This window comes from Hemicordylus capensis, chromosome 5, assembly GCF_027244095.1.
Source record: "Hemicordylus capensis ecotype Gifberg chromosome 5, rHemCap1.1.pri, whole genome shotgun sequence".
Taxonomy (NCBI): domain Eukaryota; kingdom Metazoa; phylum Chordata; class Lepidosauria; order Squamata; family Cordylidae; genus Hemicordylus; species Hemicordylus capensis.
In genome coordinates, this window is record NC_069661.1 from 148800270 (window position 1) to 148822992 (window position 22723).

The 22723-nt window shown below is 40.0% G+C and overlaps 1 protein-coding gene across 23 annotated transcripts in view; it reads left to right on the top strand.

Annotated features, from left to right (window-relative positions):
- The window catches only part of MAGI2 (membrane associated guanylate kinase, WW and PDZ domain containing 2), a 953479-nt gene that overhangs the window by 780070 nt on the left and 150686 nt on the right, over positions 1-22723 (top strand). For 22 of the 23 annotated variants that reach the window (XM_053251292.1, XM_053251285.1, XM_053251284.1 and 19 more), the window contains one exon: positions 7179-7814. The exons of the other annotated variant lie outside the window; for it this stretch is intronic. In XM_053251292.1, the coding sequence (XP_053107267.1) occupies positions 7179-7814 (636 nt within the window). The remainder of the gene's footprint in view (positions 1-7178; positions 7815-22723) is intronic. 23 annotated transcript variants of the gene reach the window in all.

A 22723-nucleotide genomic window follows, 5' to 3' on the forward strand; every position in this document is an offset into this window, starting at 1 on the left:
AAAATGCCCAGGTGTTATAGCCTTGCTTCGTAAGGAAGGTCTTCTAGGCCCATGATTATCTTGGTTGCCCTCTTTTGCACCATTTCCAGTTCTACAATGTCCTTCTTAAAATATGGTGACCAGAACTGCATGCAGCACTCCAAATGTAGCCACACCATAGTTTTGTATAAGGGCATTATAATATTAACAGTTTTATGTCCAAACCTCTTCCTAATGATTCCAAGCATGAAACTGGCCTTTTTCACAGCTGCCTCACATTGTGTCAACACTTTCAACAAGCTGTCCACCATGACACCAAGATCCCTCTCCTGGTCATTCATTGACATCTCAGTCCACAACAGTGTATATGTGAAGTTGGGATTTTTTGCCGCAATATGCATCACTTTAAACGAACATTGAACTGCATTTGCCATTTAGTTGCCCACTGCCCCAGATTGGAGTGATCCTTTTGGAGCTCTTCACAATCTCTTTTGGATTTCACTACCCTAAATAGTTTGGTATCATCTGCAAATTTGGCCACTTGCTTCTTACCCCAACTTCTAGATCATTTTGAACCAATTAAAGAGCACCGGTCCCAGTACAGTCCCCTAGGGGAACCCACTTCTTACTTAATTTAGAGAAATGTCAATTTATTCCTACCCTCTTTCCTATCCTTCAACCAGTTACCGATCCACACTTGAACCTTTCCCCTTATCCCATGACTGCTAGGTTTTCTCATGAGTCTTTGATGAGGAACTTTGTTGAAAGCTTTTTGAAAGTCCAGTTATACTATGTCAATGGGATCACCTTTATCCACATACCTGCTGACATTCTCAAAGAACTCCAAAAGGTTAGGAAAAAAAACTTTTAGTGAGGCAATATTTTTACCTTTTAGTGAGGCAAGATTTACCTTTGCAGAAGCCATGCTGGTTCTCCTTCAGCAAGGCCTGTTTTTCTTTATGCTTAACAATTTTATCCTTAAGAATGCTTTCAATCAAATTGCCTGGAGCAGACATTAAGCTAACTGGCCTGTAATTTCCCAGATTGCCCCTGGATCCCTTTATGAAAATCAGTGTTACACTGGCTACTTTCCAGTCATCCGATACAGAGCCTTACTAGGGATATATAATATATTTTTGCAAGGAGGTCGGCAGTTTCACATTTGAGTTCTTTGAGGACTCTCAGGTGGATGCCATCTGGCCCTGGAGATTTGTTAATTTTTAATTTTTCCAGACCATTTACAGTAGAACATCATCTCATCAACTTTACTCTATTTACTCTATATTTACTCAACTCTGACTCTGTTCTTTAGCCTCTGTCCCTGAGAAGCTCAGTTCAGGCACAGCTATTCTCTACTGTGAAGACAGATGCAAAGAACTTGTTTAGCTTCCCTGCAATCTCCATATCCTCCTTAATAATCCCTTTCACTCCCTCATCATCTAATGCTCCAACTGCCTCCCTGGCAGGTTTCCTGCTCACGATATATTTAAAGACGTTTTTGTTACTCTGCTTGATGCTTTTAGCTAAGTGTTCCTCAAACTCTCTTTTCACCTCCCTTATTGTCACCTTGCATTTCTTTTCCCAGAGTTTGTATTTCTTTCTGTTCTCTTCATTTGGGCAGCCTTCCAATTTCTGAAGGAAGTTTTGTTCCCCTTTTATAACTTCCTTGACGTTACTTGTTAGCCATCCTGATATTCTCCTGGACTTGGTGGTACTTTTTCTCCTTTTTGGTATAAATTTTATCTGGGTTTATATTACTGTGGTTTTAAATAAACTCTATGCATTCTGGAGCAAAGTGACTCTCTTGATTTTCACTTCTTGATTTTCACTTTTCACCAAATTTCTCATTTCAGATAAGTTTCCTCTTCTGAAATTCAAAGTGTCTGTGATAGACTTCCTTGGGGATTCTCTCCTCGCATGTATGCTGAATTTGATCACACTATGGTCACTGTTCCCAAAATTCCATGACACTGATATCTTGCACCAGGTCCTGTACACCACTCCATGGTTGCCTTCTCTCTGGTTGGCCTCTTTGTCACTACCCAGTCTATGTGTGGGTAATTGAAGTCACCCATTATTACAGCTCTGCATCTCTTTGATGCCTTCCTGATTTCTTTCTACTGCTCCCAGTCATTGTCAGAGTTTTAATCAGGACAGCGATAGCACTTCTTTAGTAGCACATTTCCTTTCAGGTCTTGTATTGTCACCCACGGAGTCTTCCTAGGTTTTCTAGCTTTTAAGATTCTATTCTTCCTTTAATATACAGTGCTACTTCACCCCCAATTTGCCCCTTGCTGTCCGTTCTATAGTGTTTATATCCAGGAATAACCTTGTCCCACTGGTTCTCACTTTTCCACTATGTTTCCATTATGCCAACTATATCTATGTTTTCATTAGCAACCAAGCACTCCAGCTCGCCCATCTTGGCTCGGAAGCTTCTGGCATTGGCATATAAGCACCTATATGCTGAATTACTTACCTGGTGTGTGCCATCTTTCTTTTGGCCATTTGATCTCTGACCAGCAAGCACATCCTTCTGTCGGCTTTTTGTGTGGTTCTCTTCTGTCCCCTTCTGGTTTATACCCTCACACCTTAAGAGACAGCATTTGCCCAACCAGATACTGCCCAGCTCCTATCGGCTATACCCAGGCTAAGGGTTGTTAAGAGGAGATTTACAAATTGAAGGGAATGCAGTCCACCAACTGGGTTATTTGCCCCATTGCGTAAAATTCTGGAAGGATTACACTTCTAATTGGTGCTGTTTATTGGAGGCGATATGGGTGTTGCTTTTTGCTGCTGTATTTTTAGGCTTGAAGAAAGGTATTTGGTGTGCCTGTTTTGCACCAGGAGCTATGACACAATACATCCTTGTTTCCTGGCAGGATATAATATGATGAGCTAATAAATTTCTGTCTAGGACTGACCTTGTCTTACCTGTTATTGATCTGGAGATTCAGAAATCTATATAGGTCCATATACTCTATAATAGGACATGGGAGATCCCGAAAACCAAGTTATTTTTCTGGTAGGAAGCTGCTTTCAACATGAGATTTTGTGAGTTCTATTAAACGCCACTTCACTTGTATGTGAAACCATGGAAATGGTTTATATATTTTTTATAATTATATTAATAATTATAATAATTAATTAATTAATTTCTTTGCTGCCTTACGCAGATGGTGCTAGGCAATTCACAAATATAAAAACAGATTAAAAAACAAATCACTCATTAAAACAATTTAAAATCATTTCAGTACTCACTAAAGGCCAGGCTAAAAAGATATATGTTTAGAGCCCTTTAAAGGCTGCTAAAACTCTTAATCCTCAAATAAATGTATTTGCTTCAGATATGAATATCAACAGACTAACATATGAATGTCAGCAGTATTATTACATTGCATTATTTGTGTGGGTCTCCTTTAGTCTCTGAGTGGTTTCCAGTTATGGCTGCAGAGGTAGCCAATTTGACAATATATTTAATACCAGGCAAAGCCCCTAATATGACCTTATTCCACCTGAGTTAATTAAAAATGATTTAGAATGGTGGGCCCCTATTTTAGCCTCTCTTTTTACTTTTATTGATTGGACAACACATATTCCTAAAAAATGGGGATTGGCCATAATAATCCCCTTATTTATAAAGGGCAGGAGAGGAGAGGAGATCTGGTCTTATGGTAGCAAGCATAAATTGTCCCCTTAGCTAAGCAGGGTCCACCCTGGTTGCATATGAATGGGTTAGGGCTTGGTGCTTTGTCATTTGGTAGAAAAATATTCCCATTAGGCCTTATATGCTGCTTTCATGGATTTTAAGTTGGCTTTTGATCTAATTTCATGGGAGAAACTATGGAGAAAACATAACGCCTCCTCGACTGATCGGAGATTGCTGCTTCTTATTTACAAATTATATGAGAATGCCCATTTGCGAGTTAGATGCAATGCACATGGACAGTTTTCAGAGGAGAGTATTATCCAGAAAGGTAATGGTACTTTTAAATAGTGTCAGAAGGCCAGCCCCCCAACCCTGCTGGCTGGAGGGGTCTCAGAAGAGGCAGCTAAGTCCCCTATGCAGGTGGCAGATAAAGCAGCACCCACAGATGCCTCCAAAGCAAACCAGGCATGGGCATCTGCTCAGGTCGAACAGCACCAGCATGGAAAGGTGGATGTGGTGCCAGCATGGGCCTATGGCACCAACTGGCTTACGCCAGTGAGGAAGGTCCCAGGTATCATGGGACCAGGGCCACCGCGGAGCAGGAAGATAAAGTGTCGTCTGGATGGGTGAGAATCCACAAATAAAGGCTGATATGATGAGGGAAATTACACAAAGTAGTCCCATTGAAAATGAAAGGATGTTAGGAAATGCCCCTGGATGCAGTATTCCCTATATGATGTTACCCCTAAGTAACACTGCTTCAATTGTGTCCCCATGCAGGTGTTAGCGTTCCTCTACAAAATAACCTTAATTTTGTTTAGAATATTTATATACTTCCTTTCAAGAAAAAGATTACAAAATGGTTTACATAGCATAGAAATGGGGGGGTCGGGGGAGTGAGTTAAAGTAAATTATAAAAAGAGCTCAGAACATTTTCTGTGCATGCTCAATTACAAAGATCCGGATCTGTTTAAATTAATAATATACAGCCCACTTTTCTGGTAGCAAGTTCATTACTATGCATAAGTTCATTGTTATGCATAATGAAAGGAATAACACACAGAGAGGCTGTGGTTCAACTTCCACTGTCACTTTTTGGGTTTATCTTCAACCCATTTAACTTTTGTTGTCAGCACAGACTGATGGAAGAGTTAATGTCTAAAGACATCACCTATTATTCAGCACATGGACCTATGGATAAGAAGAGTCATCAGAGGTGGAAAATAAGCTCCAAAAGTGGCTTATTTTCCTTAGTTTTGAACCTGAATTTGACCAAAATGTTAGATCATGGTTTAAATCGCTTCACAGAAGGACTCAGTTGTAATGATTTAAATCACAATTAAAATTACTAAAGGGCCAGATTATATCTGATGCTGTTTATAACTAAGGAGATAAAAGTAGCAGCTGCAAGGGTGGATAAAAATCAATGATTTTTTAAAAATATTTTTTTAAAAAAAATGGATTTTAAAATTTTAAATAGGATTTTTTCAATTTAAATCTTATTTTTAATTTAAATTGGATATTTATTTAAATTGTAAATTTAAATTGTTAAAAGGAGTGTTCACGCTCCTCCTTCGAGCTCAGATGGGGAGAGGATGGGGAGAGGAGGGGAATGGAAAGTGAAATCAAAACTAAACAGAACATATTCATGAAGATTTCTGAGAAATCTTTTTCCTAGTGTATTCTGCAGGAAACACTATCATGGCAGCAAGTCATAAAAGAGATGCCATTTGGGAATCTGTTAATGAAGTTCCTGTACTGCGGGTAAGAAAATCATGCATACAAAATGAAAGAGCATTATCATAAGTGTGTACCTATTATAGGGTGTACCTACCTTCTAAAAATGAAGCCTACATCTTTTTCTAAATATGTATTAGGGCTATATTAGACAACTTTTATAGAAAATTATGATTAAACAGCATCTTCCTGACTAGTAATTTAAATTGTGGTTTAAATCATTACAATCAAGTCCTTCTATTAAGCGAATTTAATCATGATTTAAATAAATTTATAATTAAATCAACCCTGGCAGCTGCCTGATCCTGGTGCAGAAGTAAGGGATGTTTAACCCTTTGCTCTGTGTCACCTGCTGAAAATCCTCTGAAAGCCGCTATATGCTCTGACATGCACAGTCAGAAAGCTTTGGAATTCCATGTTGGAATTCCCAGCCCCCACCAACAAAAGGCAGTGCCTCACAAGACAAGTGCCTCATGGTAAGAGTGGGGTGGTAGGGCTCTTTAAAAACCACCCAGCACAGGTATGGGGTAGGGTTGGGTGGCACAGTGAAGTATGGGTGCTCAAGGCAGGAGTTGTGGAGAGTGCCACATAGCAGCCTAGGAAGAATGTGGGCTTCCAGAAGTCACGTGTGTGGCTGTCAGGAAATCTCACACCAGGCTGGGACTGATAGTTTTGCTTGGAGACTTCTGCTCACTGCAGCTCTGAGCAGAAAACAACTCCCAGCCCCACAGATGGCTTTCCAAAAGCCCCGTTTGGGACTTCCGGCAGCTGCACACGTGACTTCCGGAAGTCCTGTGTGCTCTGCAGGCTGCCATGCAGCACTTTCTCCTTGCCCTCTGGAGTACCCATGCTTCACTGCACCGCACCAGCACGAGTGCTGGGTGGCTTTTATAGAGCCACCCTGCTCCTATTCTGGGACACTTGCCCCATGGGGCACTGCCTCTTGTGGTAGGGACGTGGAATTCCAAAGCTTTCTGATATGCACAGGCTTACTATATACCGTCAAAGTTTCAGTTTGCTATGGTCATAGCAGCTTTTGGTGATAAATTGTTGTGGAGATAAAGGATTAGGCACTCCAGTTTCCATTCCATGATTCTAATCAAGTTCAGGGCCTTGTGTGACTGCTACTTTAGAGTAAATATAGCATCCTAACCAGATAATGACATCTGTAACATCACATCTGTTTTGGCTCTAAGGAACTGACTGATAAAGCTTGTAGTAAATATTATGATTATACATAGCAAGGTGACATGAAAAAATAAGAAGTCCTGTTATGTGCTTCAAAGAAACAGGATCCAGCTTTATATATCCATACATGTGAAACATTTTAAAAATGATTTTAATTGTGGCTATGGAAAAACAAAAACTGCAAGTCTATGTGTACATGAGATAAAAGTAGTCTTCTTTGGTCATTTATTTTTAAACTTTTCAGGACCTCTTTAATGCACAAACAAATAAAACATAAAAGATGTTAAAATAGCAAATGTTTCAATGTTACACATCAGCTTCAGTGCTATACAGTGGCGACTGAAACGTGCATTTATTTTTTAGTTTGGAAATATTTCTAAACAGGTGAAAAATCATACCACCTATCCAACTGTGGGTGAACTGCAGTCTCAGTCACTTTAAGCTAATTGTGTTAGTAGCTGCAGCAGAATGATGATCCCATTTGGAGACGCCAAATTAATTAACTGACAGGATGAGGGAAATTACTCAAAGTTTTGAATAATTTTCCTCATCATGTCTGCCATTGACTTTTTAAACTCAGGAGTAGTTGAAATTATCTCATGTCACTATTTCTTTCTCTTTCTAGGTGATGTCATTGTCTATATTAATGAAGTTTGTGTCCTTGGGCATACTCACGCAGATGTAGTCAAACTCTTCCAGTCTGTTCCCATTGGTCAGAGTGTCAACCTGGTGCTATGTCGTGGATACCCTCTACCCTTTGATCCTGAAGATCCTGCCAACAGCTTGGTGCCACCACTTGCAGTCATGGAGAGGCCTCCAGTAGTAGTAAATGGAAGACATAACTATGAAACTTATTTGGAATACATTTCTAGAACTTCTCAATCTGTTCCAGATGTAACAGATCGGCCACCACATTCCTTGCACTCCATTCCAGCAGATAGTCAGCTTGATAGCACATTCCCACCACCTATTCATGATGATAATGTATCAATGGCTTCTTCTGGGGCCACGCAAGCTGAACTCATGACCTTAACCATTGTGAAAGGGGCCCAGGGCTTTGGCTTCACTATAGCAGACAGTCCCACAGGACAGAGGGTGAAGCAAATTCTAGACATTCAGGGATGCCCTGGTTTATGTGAAGGTGACCTCATTGTTGAGATCAACCAGCAGAATGTACAGAACCTGAGCCATGCAGAAGTAGTGGATATACTTAAAGAATGTCCAGTTGGAAGTGAGACTTCTTTGATTATCCATAGAGGAGGTAAGTCTAGAAAGTCTGCACAATTACAGTAATGTGTGTGAAAGGCTCTAAAATGTAACATTATAGTTTAAATCCCCTACTCTTTTGTTTTGAGATATTAAACACACATGATTATTTTTGTCTCTGTAAGTGAAGAAGTAGGTGTTCCTGCCTGTCTCTCATCCTCCTGTCTCTGCTCCTCCTCCATCTTTTTTGCATGCCATTTGTATTTATAATGTTATAAGATTTATAGTGCTCCAGTATTTAAGTGCAACTCTCATACATGTTACTCTTCATGGAGACCTCAGGGTCAATTAAACTAAACGTATTTTGTTTATATGGACGTAGGTTGCTTGTTCTATACATTCACATATAACATGTTTATAGGTGTTCAAATATTCTAGTCAGTTTTGGGAACGTTCTCTAATTTGGAAAATATTACAACTGAGTTAGTCCTTATTAAAGGATTCAGTTACAGATTTGATCATTATCTTATGGCATGAATCGAGGATTATTTATATCTCTACAAGAGTGTATGAACACTTACTACAGATTATATTAGATGAGAATCAATCCCCAGAATTAAAATTGACTAAGCAATCCCTTCCTTTCAAAAAAAAAAAAGGCGAAGAAATAGCAATATGTAGATCTGAGTAAAACCTAAATGCATCCTACATTTACTGTAATTGATAATGGAATATTTCAGCACCTCCATTAAGCAACCAAAGTTAAAAGGCAGAACATGCAAATATATATAATTTATTTAAGGAATATGAGGCCAGTTTTGCTTACTCACCCACTCACTCTCGTCAGATATGTGTATGTGTGCATGAAGTGTGTATGTTACAAAGTTGTCCCAAGGTTTCATTACTTATGTATACACAGATTGTGTTTTCGGGACAGTAAGAATGAACTGCTAACCCTTCCCCTGCCTGCACACATTCAGGTTAGATTTGGGGTAGAGCCTATGCCTTTACAAACTGTGCATACAATTGAGATCCCTCAAAAAAGTTTACATACATTAATTGTATATAGTCTTTTGCAAACATTATACTGAAAGTGTGTAGGTGAAGGGTGAAGTTGGCTGCTATGATCCTACTCTGTCCCTGGAGCACGCACTCAGTGTACACACATGCAATGATTTCACAGGGCTTCTGTGATGTGGTGATTTCAGTCACATAAAAAGAATATAAGAGCCCTGTTCGATCAGACCAAAGAGGGTTGGACTGAAAGACCTCGAAAGTCCTTCCAACTCTAGAACCATGTTTCTTTTATTCTAGTTTAGCATCTTGTTTTCCGCAGTGACCAGCTAGAGGCCTTTAGGAAGCCCAGAAGCAGGATATGAGGGGCAGTACCACTGCTTCCCAGCAGCTCATATTCAAAGGCATACTGTCTTTGAACTCCGCATATGCGTGTGTTTGAGGGTCCATACTATAGTAGTTATTCAATATGAATTCGTCTAGAATAAAAGGGTGTAGTACTGTTTATGTGTTCAGAGTAAAGACGCACAAATATCATAAATCAGAAAAAGGAAGGAGGGCAGTTTTCAGTACAATAAACAATGAATGACAACGTACATAGTTTAAAAAACTTTTTAAAATAATGAAAAAAGATAAACGTATCTTGGAGGGGAAAAGATTAATGGCTTATTGATGCTAGTTGCTGTTGCTCTACCTGACAAATTTTCTATTTCATTTATATGCTATTGAAACCACCCATTACACTCTTTAGCTAACCTGTATGTGTGTATAAAATTCTTATCCCTGTGGTGAAAGTGTTAACATATCACTAAAAATGTGGTGCCTTGCAATGTTATTCTTTGTGGGTTTGTGGGTTTCTTTTTCATTTAATGTAGAATTTTCATAGCAAGTGCAGTATGCAAAGAGTTGTCTTTCACTTCCCCATTATTATTGTATTATTTTTTAATAAATTTGAGTAGTGATCTATGCCATTCTGAAATGCAATATAATGATTTTTAAATATATATATATGTGTGTGTATGTTGACTGTGAAATTGAGGGCTGTCAACAGTTCAGTTGTTGGAGACTAACAAAGGAAATGTCCTAGCCTTGGCATTTCTGTATGGTAGAGCATGCAGAATGCGTTTTCTGGTGGAATCTGGAAAACTTGCACATATAATCTGATCGTTTTTGTAATCATGAAAGAGCTGGACAGGGTGAGTGAAGGGAATGCTGGAAAGGGATTGCCCAGTGAGTCTGACTTGATTAAAAGCCTTTTTGTCAAACCTAAACATTTTGTCAAACCTAAACATTAGACCATGGTTAGTGTGTCTGGTGAAGAGAAAATAAATGTAGTCCTGTATGGGGAGCTGCTGCACATTTGTTAAGGATTCACCCCTCCCCCTGAAAGAGAACCCTATGGAATAAGTCAAAATTTTTAAGTAAAGAGCAGAAGTTGGGCACAGGATTAGGGAAAACCAAATGCATGCATACTGGCCATCTCAACAAGCTTTTTGGATCTCAGAGTGGGGAATTAGATGCTTTACTTACTTACTTACTTTTCTTACTCACGAACATTGGCCAAAGTCCTGATGGTACACTGAGGCAACGAGGCCATCAGGTCGTGTTACTGCTTTCAAGAGCTTTTTCAGAGCAAGGGAAGAGAGGCAAATTGCACAGGAGCACCAACATTTCAGAAGCAGGGAGGCTAGTGCTGTGGGCATGCTTTTGCTAGAAGCACACATGCATTGTTAGGATGTCAGTCATTATTTTTATCCTGCCTGCCTGTTGTAAAAAGCACACACAAACCCCAGATACTTTAACTGATTCAACAATTAAATCACAAAATCTACCATTAAAAATAAAAAGAACAACAAACAAATATAATGCAGCATAACAATACATCAGGAAAATATAAATGACTGTACACATATACAGCTCTGAGTAATCATTTTCTTTCTCTGACTTGCTTTAATTAGTTCTCACTTACCATAGAATTTTAGAGGTTGGAAATGGAGGTCTTGGAGGTCTTCTAGTTCAGCTGCCTGTTTAGTGCAAGAAACTGCTGCAGCATCCCTGGCAAATGGCCACCAAGACTCTGTTTGAACAACTCTAGAGAAGAGAACCCTCCACTACAGGAGGATTGTACAGTGATGGCCCTTCAGATACTTGATATATTTGAGAGGGGCAGCTATTGAATCTCTCTTACTTTTCTGTTCTCCATGCTAAACATATCCATTCCTTCAACCATTCCTCACAGGACTTAGTTTTTAGGGCTCACTCTCACCATCTTTGTTGTCCTCCTATGAACCCATTCCATTTATCAATATCCTACCTTAAATGCTGTGCCAAGAAATGAACAAAGTATTCCAAGTGAGTCTGACCAACACAGAATAAAATGGAACTATTACTTATCATCATCTGGGCCCTATGACTCTGTTAAAACAGCCCAAGACTGCATTGGGTTTTTTAGAAGCTGTAATACACTGTTGGTTCATTTTCAACTTGTGGTCCACAAATACATCTAGATCTTTTTTACATGTGCAGCTGTCAAGCCAGATCTCCCCTATCCTATACATGTGCAGTTTAATTTTCTTCTCAAATGCATAATGTTACATTTGTCTCCGGTAAACTTGATCTTGCTGGTTTGGGCCGAATGTTCAAGCCCATTCAGATCAGTTTGAATCTTGATTCTGACTAGCTATCTCATCCTGCTACATCGGCAGATTAATGTCATCTGCCAATTTGGTAAGCATCCCCAATATCATTTATTAAATTGTGCTGAACAGCACAAGACCCAGGATAGAGCCTCCACTCATTACCTCTTTCCAGGCCAATATGGAGCTAATGATGAGCGCCTGTTTTGTTAAATTGTTAAATTAACTGTGAATCCACCTAATAGTAGTATTATCTAGCACACATTTCACCATACGGTCAACAAAATTATCATAGGAAATTGTGACAAATGATTTGCTGAAATCATGTTACACTGACTGGCATGCTGCATATCCTTCTGTTGCTCTAATGCTCCACCCCAGGGTAGTGGTGTGCATGGAACCAGCACCTGCCGGTTTGAAGGTGGGGGGATCTCTTTAAGCATGGGAGAGAGTGCTCTTACCCCTCCAGCCACATTTCCCCATCAGCGCTGCCTTTTAAAAAGGTCTGGCGGGGCAGCAGCGGAACCTCCTTGCCACCCTGGTACCTCCTTGGACCTGAACTTGCTGCTGTGTGGGCACACGTTTCGACATGTGCACGTGCAGTGGCAACTTCCAGTCACTTCCGGTCTGAGGAGGCACCAAGGCAGCAAGGAGCTTCACTCCATTGCCCATTACCATCTCACCATATTTTCAAAGCAACAGACCTTTCAATTTGACTTTCCTCTTGTTTCAGATATATCTGAAAAAGCCCTTTTTGGATTTTGTTTTGTTATCTGACATCAGCTCATTTTGAGCTTTAGCTTTTATCTTTAAAGTGAAGTTTACTTTAATCCAGTAAACAGAAGACTAATAAAAATACCACACTGAGAATTGTGAGTTGAGTGCACTTTGTCATATTCTGAATAGTTGCTCCAGCATATGCCCAACTTCCAAGCAAACCCAGAATTGTAACTTTCAACACTTTTGGGGTAGTGCAGTGCATATGGTTCAGGTTACAACTGTGCTACTGTTTAGCACATACTGAGCCCTGCACAGATCTTCATAACAACACCATGTTCTCTGTGAATTGGCTCAGGAGAAAGACTTTTGTGGGCTGCTTGAACTACAGTCTACTGTTTTCTCAGCTTCTTTTTTCTCTCCCCTTTTGCTTCCTACTTATTTCTTCTCCAGTTTCTAATATCCAGCTGCATAAACATTATCTTTCCTGTTTCCTTGACAGCATGCCATGCCATATCACTGTTCTTCTATTTATCCCTTAGTTCTAAGTAACCTTTTCCAGAATTAAATATCTATACCAACCTGAGCCATTTTGGAAGGGCAGTATGGAAATCAGTCAATCAATCAAGCAAGCAATCAAATAAATAAATAAAGATAGTACTGATGAACACTTATATTTCTTTGTTTCTTTTCAAGGCTGTTCTATCAGAATCTCAGCAAGCTCAGAATCAAGTTAATTTTGCTTTCACATGTGCGAGGTTCTTGGCAGTGTTTGGATTTCCACCAGTTATTCTAAAAGGATTTGTTAGTGCAAATGTTTCCAGAACAGTATTACCAATTATTTTGATAATACTATATTATCAGTCACTTTCCATCTAAGATCAAATATATGTATATGCAAAGTAATATACATATATTTCCATTCCATCTCTATATTGAAACCAAAGCACACTAAAATTTGCATTAATACTTTCATACAATTTGTCATGCATTTCTGAATAACAGAAGAGCAATCTGCAGTTGGCTTCATATTTGTAAATTAGAAATAGGGTACCATAAAAGGCCCATCATAATGTTAAACTGTAGTTAGTAAGTATTAAATTGTGACAGTAAAATTTATAGTGATTGTGTTCAATAGGAAGGAATATAGAAATATCACTTCTTAATGTTTTTTGAGTAGTATTTTTATGTATAATAATGCTGTCGTGTTAAGAGATGCAATTTTCTTATATATTTCATAATGGGATTTGGTATTGTGGATGTTTCTGTTTTTATAACAGCATCCAAACATTTCCTAAGAAGTATATATACTAAATGTTATTTTAGTTAATAAACTGAAGGGGCAAGTATCAAGAGACATATTTCCAATTAACTCACATTAGTATTAAGGGGGGCTGCATTGTACACAAAAAGGAAAACAGTTCTATAAACAGTACCATTTATTAAAGGAAAATATTCATTTACACAGATGTTGGCACTTCTGTTACATAAAATATGGGTATTACACATTAAAACCTCTGTATGGAAACTGAGCCAATAGTATGCCATTTTAATTCTGTAGTTATTACAGCACACTGCAAAGAATAGTTCTAGGACAGAAACTGAACATTTCTTTCGATATGAAATAACATAACTATTTAGTTAGGCAGAAAGCAATGGTTTGCAGTGGCGTGTGTTTGGAACAGAATGGGCCTGAACTTCTGTCCTTGTGGAAAGTCTTGTACAATGTTTACTGTGGAATAACTGGGAAGTCCTTGTCATGGATTGGGATAGAGGGGAGTGGCATCTCCAAACATCATGGTGGATCACTGGTTTAATGCTGGTTTGGAAGGGAGAGAGAAACTTGCTGAAAGAAACAGGGCTGCTTTTGAGTTTTTGATCTGCAGTGTGTCACCCATGAACCAGCCAAACCCAGTCTTTTATATCTGATGTGACTGGGAATTATGATATTTAGTGGTGGAATGATACAAGAGACACGTGACTCTTTAAACATTCTTCATTCATATATTAGGATGTATATAAGATTTACTTAATATATTGAATGGATTTTCTTTTGATCCCCATGGTATTTGTAATGTTCCCAGTACTCTCTCTGTCTGACTTCTCAAGCTGTTGTTGAAGTACATTGTGTAGATAATATGATTTGTAACTTCAGTACAATATTTTGTGGAGATAACAGAAATAAAAGAGATAATATTCTAAGAAATAAATGATATCATTAGTGTGATAGGTATAGTAGATGTAGTAATTATACATAATATTCTGCATAATATAATAGAGACCCAAAGCATCAAAACCTGTTATTTTACACATATTCCATAGATACAAGTAGCTATGACTGGTACACTAAGTGCCTCCTGCTGATGAGGCTACAGAAAGTCCATCCTATAACGTTGGCCCTCAACTAAAATTCAGTTTCAACCAGGTGCAGGTGTACAGAGCTGCAGTAACATTTAATTTCAGGTGGTTAAAAGGCATTAGAAGAACATTCTGCCTCCACCATACCCATGTGTCACATCTTCACGCCATCCAGAGGTGGCCTGCACAGTAACATTAGCATACATTGTTTTAACCGTGCAACATCCTCTGTGGAAGTAAGCACAGGATTAAAAACTGTGATGTCAGAGATCCCAGCAAACTTGTTGCCACAACAAGCACTGTTGCAGGCCTGCACACAAATGATGAAATAATTAGGGTAAAATACATCCAAGGAGGTTGCCTTTTGAACAAGTAAATACCACATATACCAGTTTTTTAATATGTCTCTTTTCTAACTAGATAATGTTTTGTTATTTTAATTAATGGAGCTAGTTTGAATATGATTGTTTCTAAAGTCTACTAGTACATTTGAACACTTATATAAGTGTACATAACTGCACTCCCATAGAAATTCCCTTGTTGAGTACTAGTCACACACAATTGGAAAGAGGCACTCAAATTACACTATTGCACACGTTATTTTTCCATCTATCAGTTCAGATCAATAATTATGCTTCAAAGATTATATTTATATTTTGGGATATAGTTCAGAAGTACTGAGTCACCACTAGAACAAAATTTGACATACTAAGGGAAAATATTAATAGAGATACATGGGGGGATAATGCTTAAAATTTTACACAGCTTTTTGAGTGTTCAAAAACATTATTTCAGTAATTCTCACAAGTCCTGTAAAATAGGCCAATATTATTATCTTCATTCTACATTTCTTGTGACAATTGTCTATGAACAGTTGGTGAATTCTTCCTGGCTGAGATGAAATTTGAATGTACAACTAAGTTCCTATCCACTGTGCTACACCACTTTCTATATCTAGATGTATACATGGATGTATGTTGCTTTAATTATTTTGTGAGGTTGCACAAACTCTGTATAAATGTGTTCTATACCCCGCCCCCACTGCCTCTGGCTTATACAGAGGTTGTGGAGACAAGGGAAGTTGTTTCTATTTATATAACAGTGTTATTGTATGAATTCTACTTACTGTATTGAGAGATCATTTTTCTCTTTAAAAAAAATAAAATGATCCCTTGTGCTTAAGCAAAGTAGAAGGATTTTATAGATATAATTTTTAAGAAAAGTATATGCATGAATTTGCAATATGGGGGAAAATCAAAGACTCCACATGCAAGTCTTAAAGCACAGCCTTTGTCATTTTCTTTTGGGCTAGAAATAATTTACATTTCAGCATTTCTAACAGAACAGCTTGTTAATGTCTAGGGAAAATAAATCAATGCAGCTTCTTCTTCTTCCAAAAAAAAAGGAAAGTAGCTTATGTTAAATAATTCATCTGGGATTAGTTAGCTTCAGGAAAAAAACTTTACAGATAGTTTTGCTACCTCAGTATTATCTGCATGTGGTTTAAATTGCAAAAGTTAACAAGGTTATACAATCCTAATTTTTCCTAATATATTTGCAAAGTTTCTCTGGTGCAAACTATATGCTATCATTCAGAGTTCAGAGGTAAAATCTATTATCTCTTCCTGAAAGAACTGGAATTGTTTTGATCTTTATGGACGCATAACTGCAGCACCTGTGGGCAAGAGGGAGGTATGTCAGGTTTACAAAAATCTAAGGGAGCCAAAAAAAAACCCCAAACCCAAAACTGCCTCAGTGCAACTCAATGGATCAAAATGTTTGTGAACTCAGAGGGCAGTTAACAGACAACCAGGTGGCTGGAACTAATGGAACTCAATGGCAAGAAGTGGGGGGCTTAAACAAATAAATGGGAAATCTCTCCGCTTGAAGAATATTCCTTCAAGAGTCACAAACCCTTCTGCTTCTGAGGGGGGAAGTGCCTAAAACTTTCACCATGCTCTAGCACAGGCTCAGGTAACACATGCAGGCCAGGAATATACTACAACATTTTGTTGTAGGCCCATATATTTGTATTTTCTAATGCCAAGCTAGCAGTAGCAGCCATTGGTCTAGTGGCATTTAATAGTCATGTTTCTGGAGCTTCTCATGCCACATCTGCTAACTGTTCAAAGAGGCATCTTTTGAAGTGATAGCTCTCTCATATTTAGTAGGGGGGGAGCAGCTGTTCATCCCAGCTTCATATCCCTTCCAGTGGATGTTTCTGGTAGATAAATTCAGATTCAGCTTAAACTTGGCTTCATGCAGTGTCTCAGAACCTTGGGAATGTGCTCTTTCCCCATCCCCTGCTCCTTTGCGCACAAGCCATGGAAGAATTCTATTTCCAGTTGTGGTTAGAAGCAAGTCAGGATCAATCATGATATCTGGACCAACTGATCCTGTCTTATTCTAAACAGACGTCTTAAAATAAATGGTGATCTGAATGCAGTGTTTCAAGTCTGGTTCAATCTGTAGTTTATGTTAAGATCTCTGGTTAAAATATGCCTGAATCATTCAGTATGAGGTGTGCCCGATCCTGCCTTGTCTAACCCCAACTGGAAGAAGAAGGCTCCATTGCAAAGGGGAGGAAGGAGTGTGCACTCCCAAGACTCTGAGAATATTGCATAAACCAAGCTTTAATCTTGGTTCAGTATGACATCTGAACCACCCATTGCCTCCCTGGTGTTTCTTCTTAATTTGTGAGACTCTTAGGGAAAGGAACTGTCGTATTCCTGTGTGTGTATATGTGTGAGTCACTTCAAGGACTTTTTTTGAGAAGTGATACATAAATATCCTAAATAAAATGTAGTGTAAAGTTTGGAAAAAGCTGATTGTTCCGGATTCTTATGGCTGAAGAAGCCAGTTACATGGAGATCAAGGTATCTGTCCTGGTGTCTAATCAAAGAGTTCAACAGCAGTCAGAGATCATCAACAGCAGCAGTTTGTGATGATTAGATAGATTGCATATATTTCCCACCTTATCTTGTGTGGCACTAATTAAAATGAATGAATGAGCACAATATGAGTAGGCTATGTTTATAAAGCATCCCACCAAGACTCATGTCAACAGTTGAGTATCAATATCAAATTAACATATTAAAGTATAAGAAATTAAATCTGACTGTGAATGGGTGACTTCTCCCCCTCCTCCTCTGACAGTGCTCCATCTCTCTTTGGGACAAAAATTGATTCAGACTGCTGGGATTTAAAAGACATGCCCTACAGAATGGAAATAACCTCTCAATACTGAGAAAATGGGAAGCGGTGCAAAAACATGACAAGTTAAATGAAGTGCATTATGGTGCTGACAAGCGTGAAACACTTTATGTGCCTCATAAGTAGCTCTGTTCCTAGCCCGATCTCTTACCGGGGTTTGCCTGATGAAAGAATTGTGTCATGCTTTGAAAAGAATAGCAGGCCTGTTATGACGCTTTCCTCAAAACAGAATTCACAGGTTAGATTTCCTGCTCCTTAGAAAACTTGAAGTTGTACATTCTCTGTGTTGCTGAGATAATATCTCCTCCCCATAGTAGCACTTCAAAGGTTTGATTCATAGAATGTTGGGAAAGCAGTTTGAGCTCCTTAGTAGGAGCAGTGTTACACAAGTGAAGAGAAATGCGGATGATGTGCAGAGAATCATAGCTCCAGTGAAATCTTGCTGTCACATGTAGTCCCAATTCTTTAATTTCTAAAATCTCCTAATCCTAAATTGCCAGGATTAAAAAGTAGCCTGGTGAATCAAAATGCCATGGAATAGAATTGTATCCATGCTGCAGAGCAATTACTGGACGTCTCTTATAAGCAAGTCGGAGCCATACTATTGCCTGTGAGAAAATCTGGTGTGAAAATGAGGGTGTTGTAGGGTGTGAAATGTGACACTGAAAAAAAGTTCCCAAAATGTACATTCAATTTGTTTTTTCTATGGCTTGTTGTAACCTTTTCAGTCATGATGATTTTGATGAAAAGCAGTTGAAAGCATTCCCCTTAAAGAAAATGGAACTTGGAACAGTTTACAGCACTCTGAAATCTAGCTGGTTTGAGCTGATACAGTGAGAGAAACAACTTAGGGAGACAAACTTAATTGCAATTTAAGTGAGAAATAATATTATTTAAATGAGATGTAATCATCTTGGCCATGTGCAACATGTGCATGGGTAGGCAAGGAATCGGCATCCATCACTAAGCTAAGCTGCATGCCTTTAAAATGTCTAGTTAAACATTACGCAGTGGATGTCCTGAAGTTTCCCCTTGTTACGGACATAGGTTTTAAAGACAAATGCTGTTCCAAAACATGTTGACAGCTTAATGCATCTTGAGCACAAGAGCCAAAACATAATATAGTATAATTGAATTGTAAATCTAAAGCACAAGACAGAAATTGATAGATATCCCACTGCCCCATTGCCAACATTTAACTTTTCAGTTGTATTTTCTTCTTCTTGCTACCATCACTGTCCTGACAGTGATTCAGACTTGCCATTTCCAGTCTGTGTGAATTTAAGATGTCCTTGAATATGTCACCTGTTCTTGTAAAGAAGAAGCACAATGAAATGTTGCCATCTCCCTATGGCAACAGGCAGTTCCTGCTGGGAGCTGTTTTTCCCCAACTCACTGAGAAAAATCTAATCTATTTCCTGCCTGTACTCACTAAATCTCTTAAACAGCATGGGTGATTTAAGCCTGATCATGCATGCCAGTTGCTGAATCGCCCTCAGCCTCTGATTTCATTACAGTTTTAAAGCACTTCTCGGCATACAGGACTGAACTCCTATAGCACTCCTAAAAATCAACAGATCATTAACTCTTTAATATTGCTCAACCCCCACATATCCACATTTCAGGTGGCCATATGTGAAAACCTGAAGATGGAAAATATATAAAAATGTGTAAAAGATAAAATCTGTACATACGCAGAGATTATGCATGGAAACTTTCATGAGCAAAGATAGGGCAGGTTCAGACATTATTGAAATCTGTGGTTCAGTCAAACAGCCAGTTTCTGGAACACATGCAGGAGCCCATGGCTATGTGGACATTGGGCATGTTGTCTGCACCCACCAATGTCAGCATATCCTACCCTACTTACAGTCCAGAAGCCAACTTCTCTAACCAAGATTTGGTTACAGATGTCAGCATCTGGACTGTAAATAGACATTGGCAGGTTCAGATGACACACCCATTGCGGAATAGCCATCTTGACACTAGAGGTAGGGCTCCCATGTGGACTCTGGGAACCGGTGGTTTGGATGAAACACCAGTTTTCCATGACATCTGAACCCGCCCATAGAATTATTAACCCTACTGTCAATGGCATGAGTATAGATTAAAAGTACAGAAATATCATTGTTGCTCCCTGTCTTGAACACCATAACAATGTGTTATTTAATATCAGAGTTGTAAAGTTGTGCCGTTGAGATGATGTCGACTCCTGGCGACCACAGAGCCCTCTGGTTTTCTTTTGGTAGAATACAGGAGGGGTTTATCATTGCCTTCTCCCACAAAGTATGAGATGATGCTTTTCAGCATCGTCCTATATCGCTGCTGCTCAATATAGGTGTTTCCCATAGTCTGGGAAACATACCAGCGGGGATTTGAACCAGCAACCTCTTGCTCGCTAGGCAAGTTACTTCCCCGCTGTGCCATAGGTGGCTTTATTTAATATTAGGCACTGGATAAGTAAAGTCTGGTTACAGAGCAGTTTGTGTAACAATGGCATGATGAAACAGTTTCCATTTTATGCAATAAACATTTAATTTTAAGGAAACATTAAGCCTATGCCTACCATTGGGTGGGTTTTATAGATACCGTATTTTATGGACTATAAGACGCACTTTTTTCCTCGAAAACTATCCCCCCAAAATTCAGGTACGTCTTATACTCGTAACTGCGTCTTATACTCGTAAGCCTGCCCAACAGGTTCGAGGGGGGGCTATCCCCTGGCAAAGCCTGTACCGATGCTAAAGGAGGGGGTTGGGGGCAACCCTCTATTAACCCCGTGCCGCCTGGCGACTGCCGCTCCAGCTCACCCTCCGCCGCTTGGGCCATGGACTCCTCCTCCTCCCCCGACAAGCTGGTGGCCTCCAAGGATCATGCCACCACAAAAGCTTCCAGCACCTGGGCCCTCCTGCCCTGCTGCTGGGCCCTCGCCTGGTCCGCGTTGGCCTCAAAGGCCGAGTCAAAATGGCAGCCATCGCTGTGCGCGCCTTCACGCGCTGCCATGGCCCTTCTTCGAGGCGCCCGCTCCCGCAGTGGGGAGTGTCGCCGTGGATGGCCCTTCACCCAGGGGGGATACGGTGGTCCTGGGCGCGGCTGAGGCATGCTTGGCGGCGGCCGCGCTCGCAGCGGAGTGGTCCGCTTTCGCCGTTTGCACACTTGCTTTCTCCGTTCTGGGCCTAAGGCCCTGCAAACAAGGCACTCTGCTCTGCTCCATGGCAGAAGGAGGGAAAGGACAGAGCGGGGCGCGGTGGGAGGGCTTGGAGAGGAGATGGAGGCGAGAGGAGAAGGAAAGTTCAGAGAAGAGGAGAAGGAAAGTTCAGAGAAGTGAAGAGGAGGAGGACGACGATGACGAAGAAGAAGAAGTGGGAGGGGAGGAGGAGAAGGAAAGTTCAGATGAAAGTTTTCTGGGATTTTAAAGGTCTGTTTGGTTTTATAAATAATGGCAAATGTTATTTTTTTAGTTTGGCTTTGTAAACTATTGATAACAGTTTAATATGTTAAAACTCTGAAAAACTGGATTAAAATTAAGGTGTGTCTTATAGTCCATAAAATATGGTAATGAAGCTGGCGGGATTGTTTCTGTGTGCCTAGAGTGCTCGACTTATGTGGGTATCCCCCAATGCACTCTGTTCATCATGTGGCGCATTGTGGGATATCCAGAGGCCAAGATGTATTGTCCTAGCTTCTGGAAATCCCACAATGCACTGTGTGATGAGCACAGTGCATTGGGGGATACCCCCAGTAGTCAGGCACTCTAGGCACCCAACTCTGTGCGTGCTCAGACTGCAAGCAGCCCGCGGACAGACACGACCCTGACAACTTCATTACCTATAAAGCCCTGAACGGCTTAGGTCTAGGATATTTAAGAGACCGCTTTCTTTGTCATGGACCTGCCACCTATTAGATAATCTGGGCAGTTTGGTTACCGTTGCTTCTGGCTCGTCTGGTGGCAACTCAGGGCCATGTCTTCTCTGTGACTGCCTCAGGGCTTTGGAATGCACTCCCTGTCAAAATAAGAGCTTCTCCATCTCTAATTGCTTTTTAAAAGACCTTGCCTCCTCTCCTTAAAAAGCCCTTTCCTCTTCTCCTCATGACTGACTGACTAGTTGCTCAGGCTCAGCTCATCTCTCCCTCAACCTGACAGAAAGGCTCAATAATGAGGGAAATGTTATCTTTGAGAATCAGTCAGCATTTTCCCTCCCTGCTGAGCCTGTCAGTCTTTCCGATGGAGGGGTGGACTGAGCCTGAGCATTTAGACAACTAGTCACAAGGAGAGAAGGAAGGAAGGATGCTGGCAGATGGTCCCCCTATCTTCTTCCACTCCTGACCTGCAGAGGACTCACATGGCTTGAAATAGTTCACTTAGGAAATAGCACAAAAGCCTCAGATCTTCAAACAGTCTGGCCTTTCTTAGAAACAAAACCTTATTTATCTGCAGATTGCACAATCAATTTGTCTCTAACTTCCTTTGTAGGGGACAATCATTGAGCAAGTGGGCATGGTCCATTTTGATTACATAGTGCTGAACTTGCGGTCCCCGTTAGCTATTAATATGGGGAATTGCCCCCTGTTGATCCTGTTCGACTTTTCTGCAGCCTTCAAATATAAATAAGGCCCAGGGAGGGCTGTATGATCATCTGTGGGGAGCGGGTCCTTATGGGTCAGTGCTGTTCTTTTAAAGATAATTGCCCTGGCCAGTGGAACAGAAGTGATGCACACACACACTTGTTCTTGCTTCCCTCTCACAAGACAGTGCCCCCTGGTACTAAAGTGATACCTGGAGGGTCTCTCCCTCCAGTATTTTTACAATATCAAGTTATTAAAACCTCCCTGACTACTTTCAATTGTCACTTGAGACTGATGCCAATACTGTAGGCAGAGACAACTCTAGGACAAGTACTTTGGGGGTGTAAAGGGGTAGCAAGAAATGTTATTAGGAGAGCAAGGATTTTGCTATACATTAAATCAGAAATGGGCAAACTTGGCCCTCCAGATGTTGTTGAACTGTTGTTGAACCCATAATCCC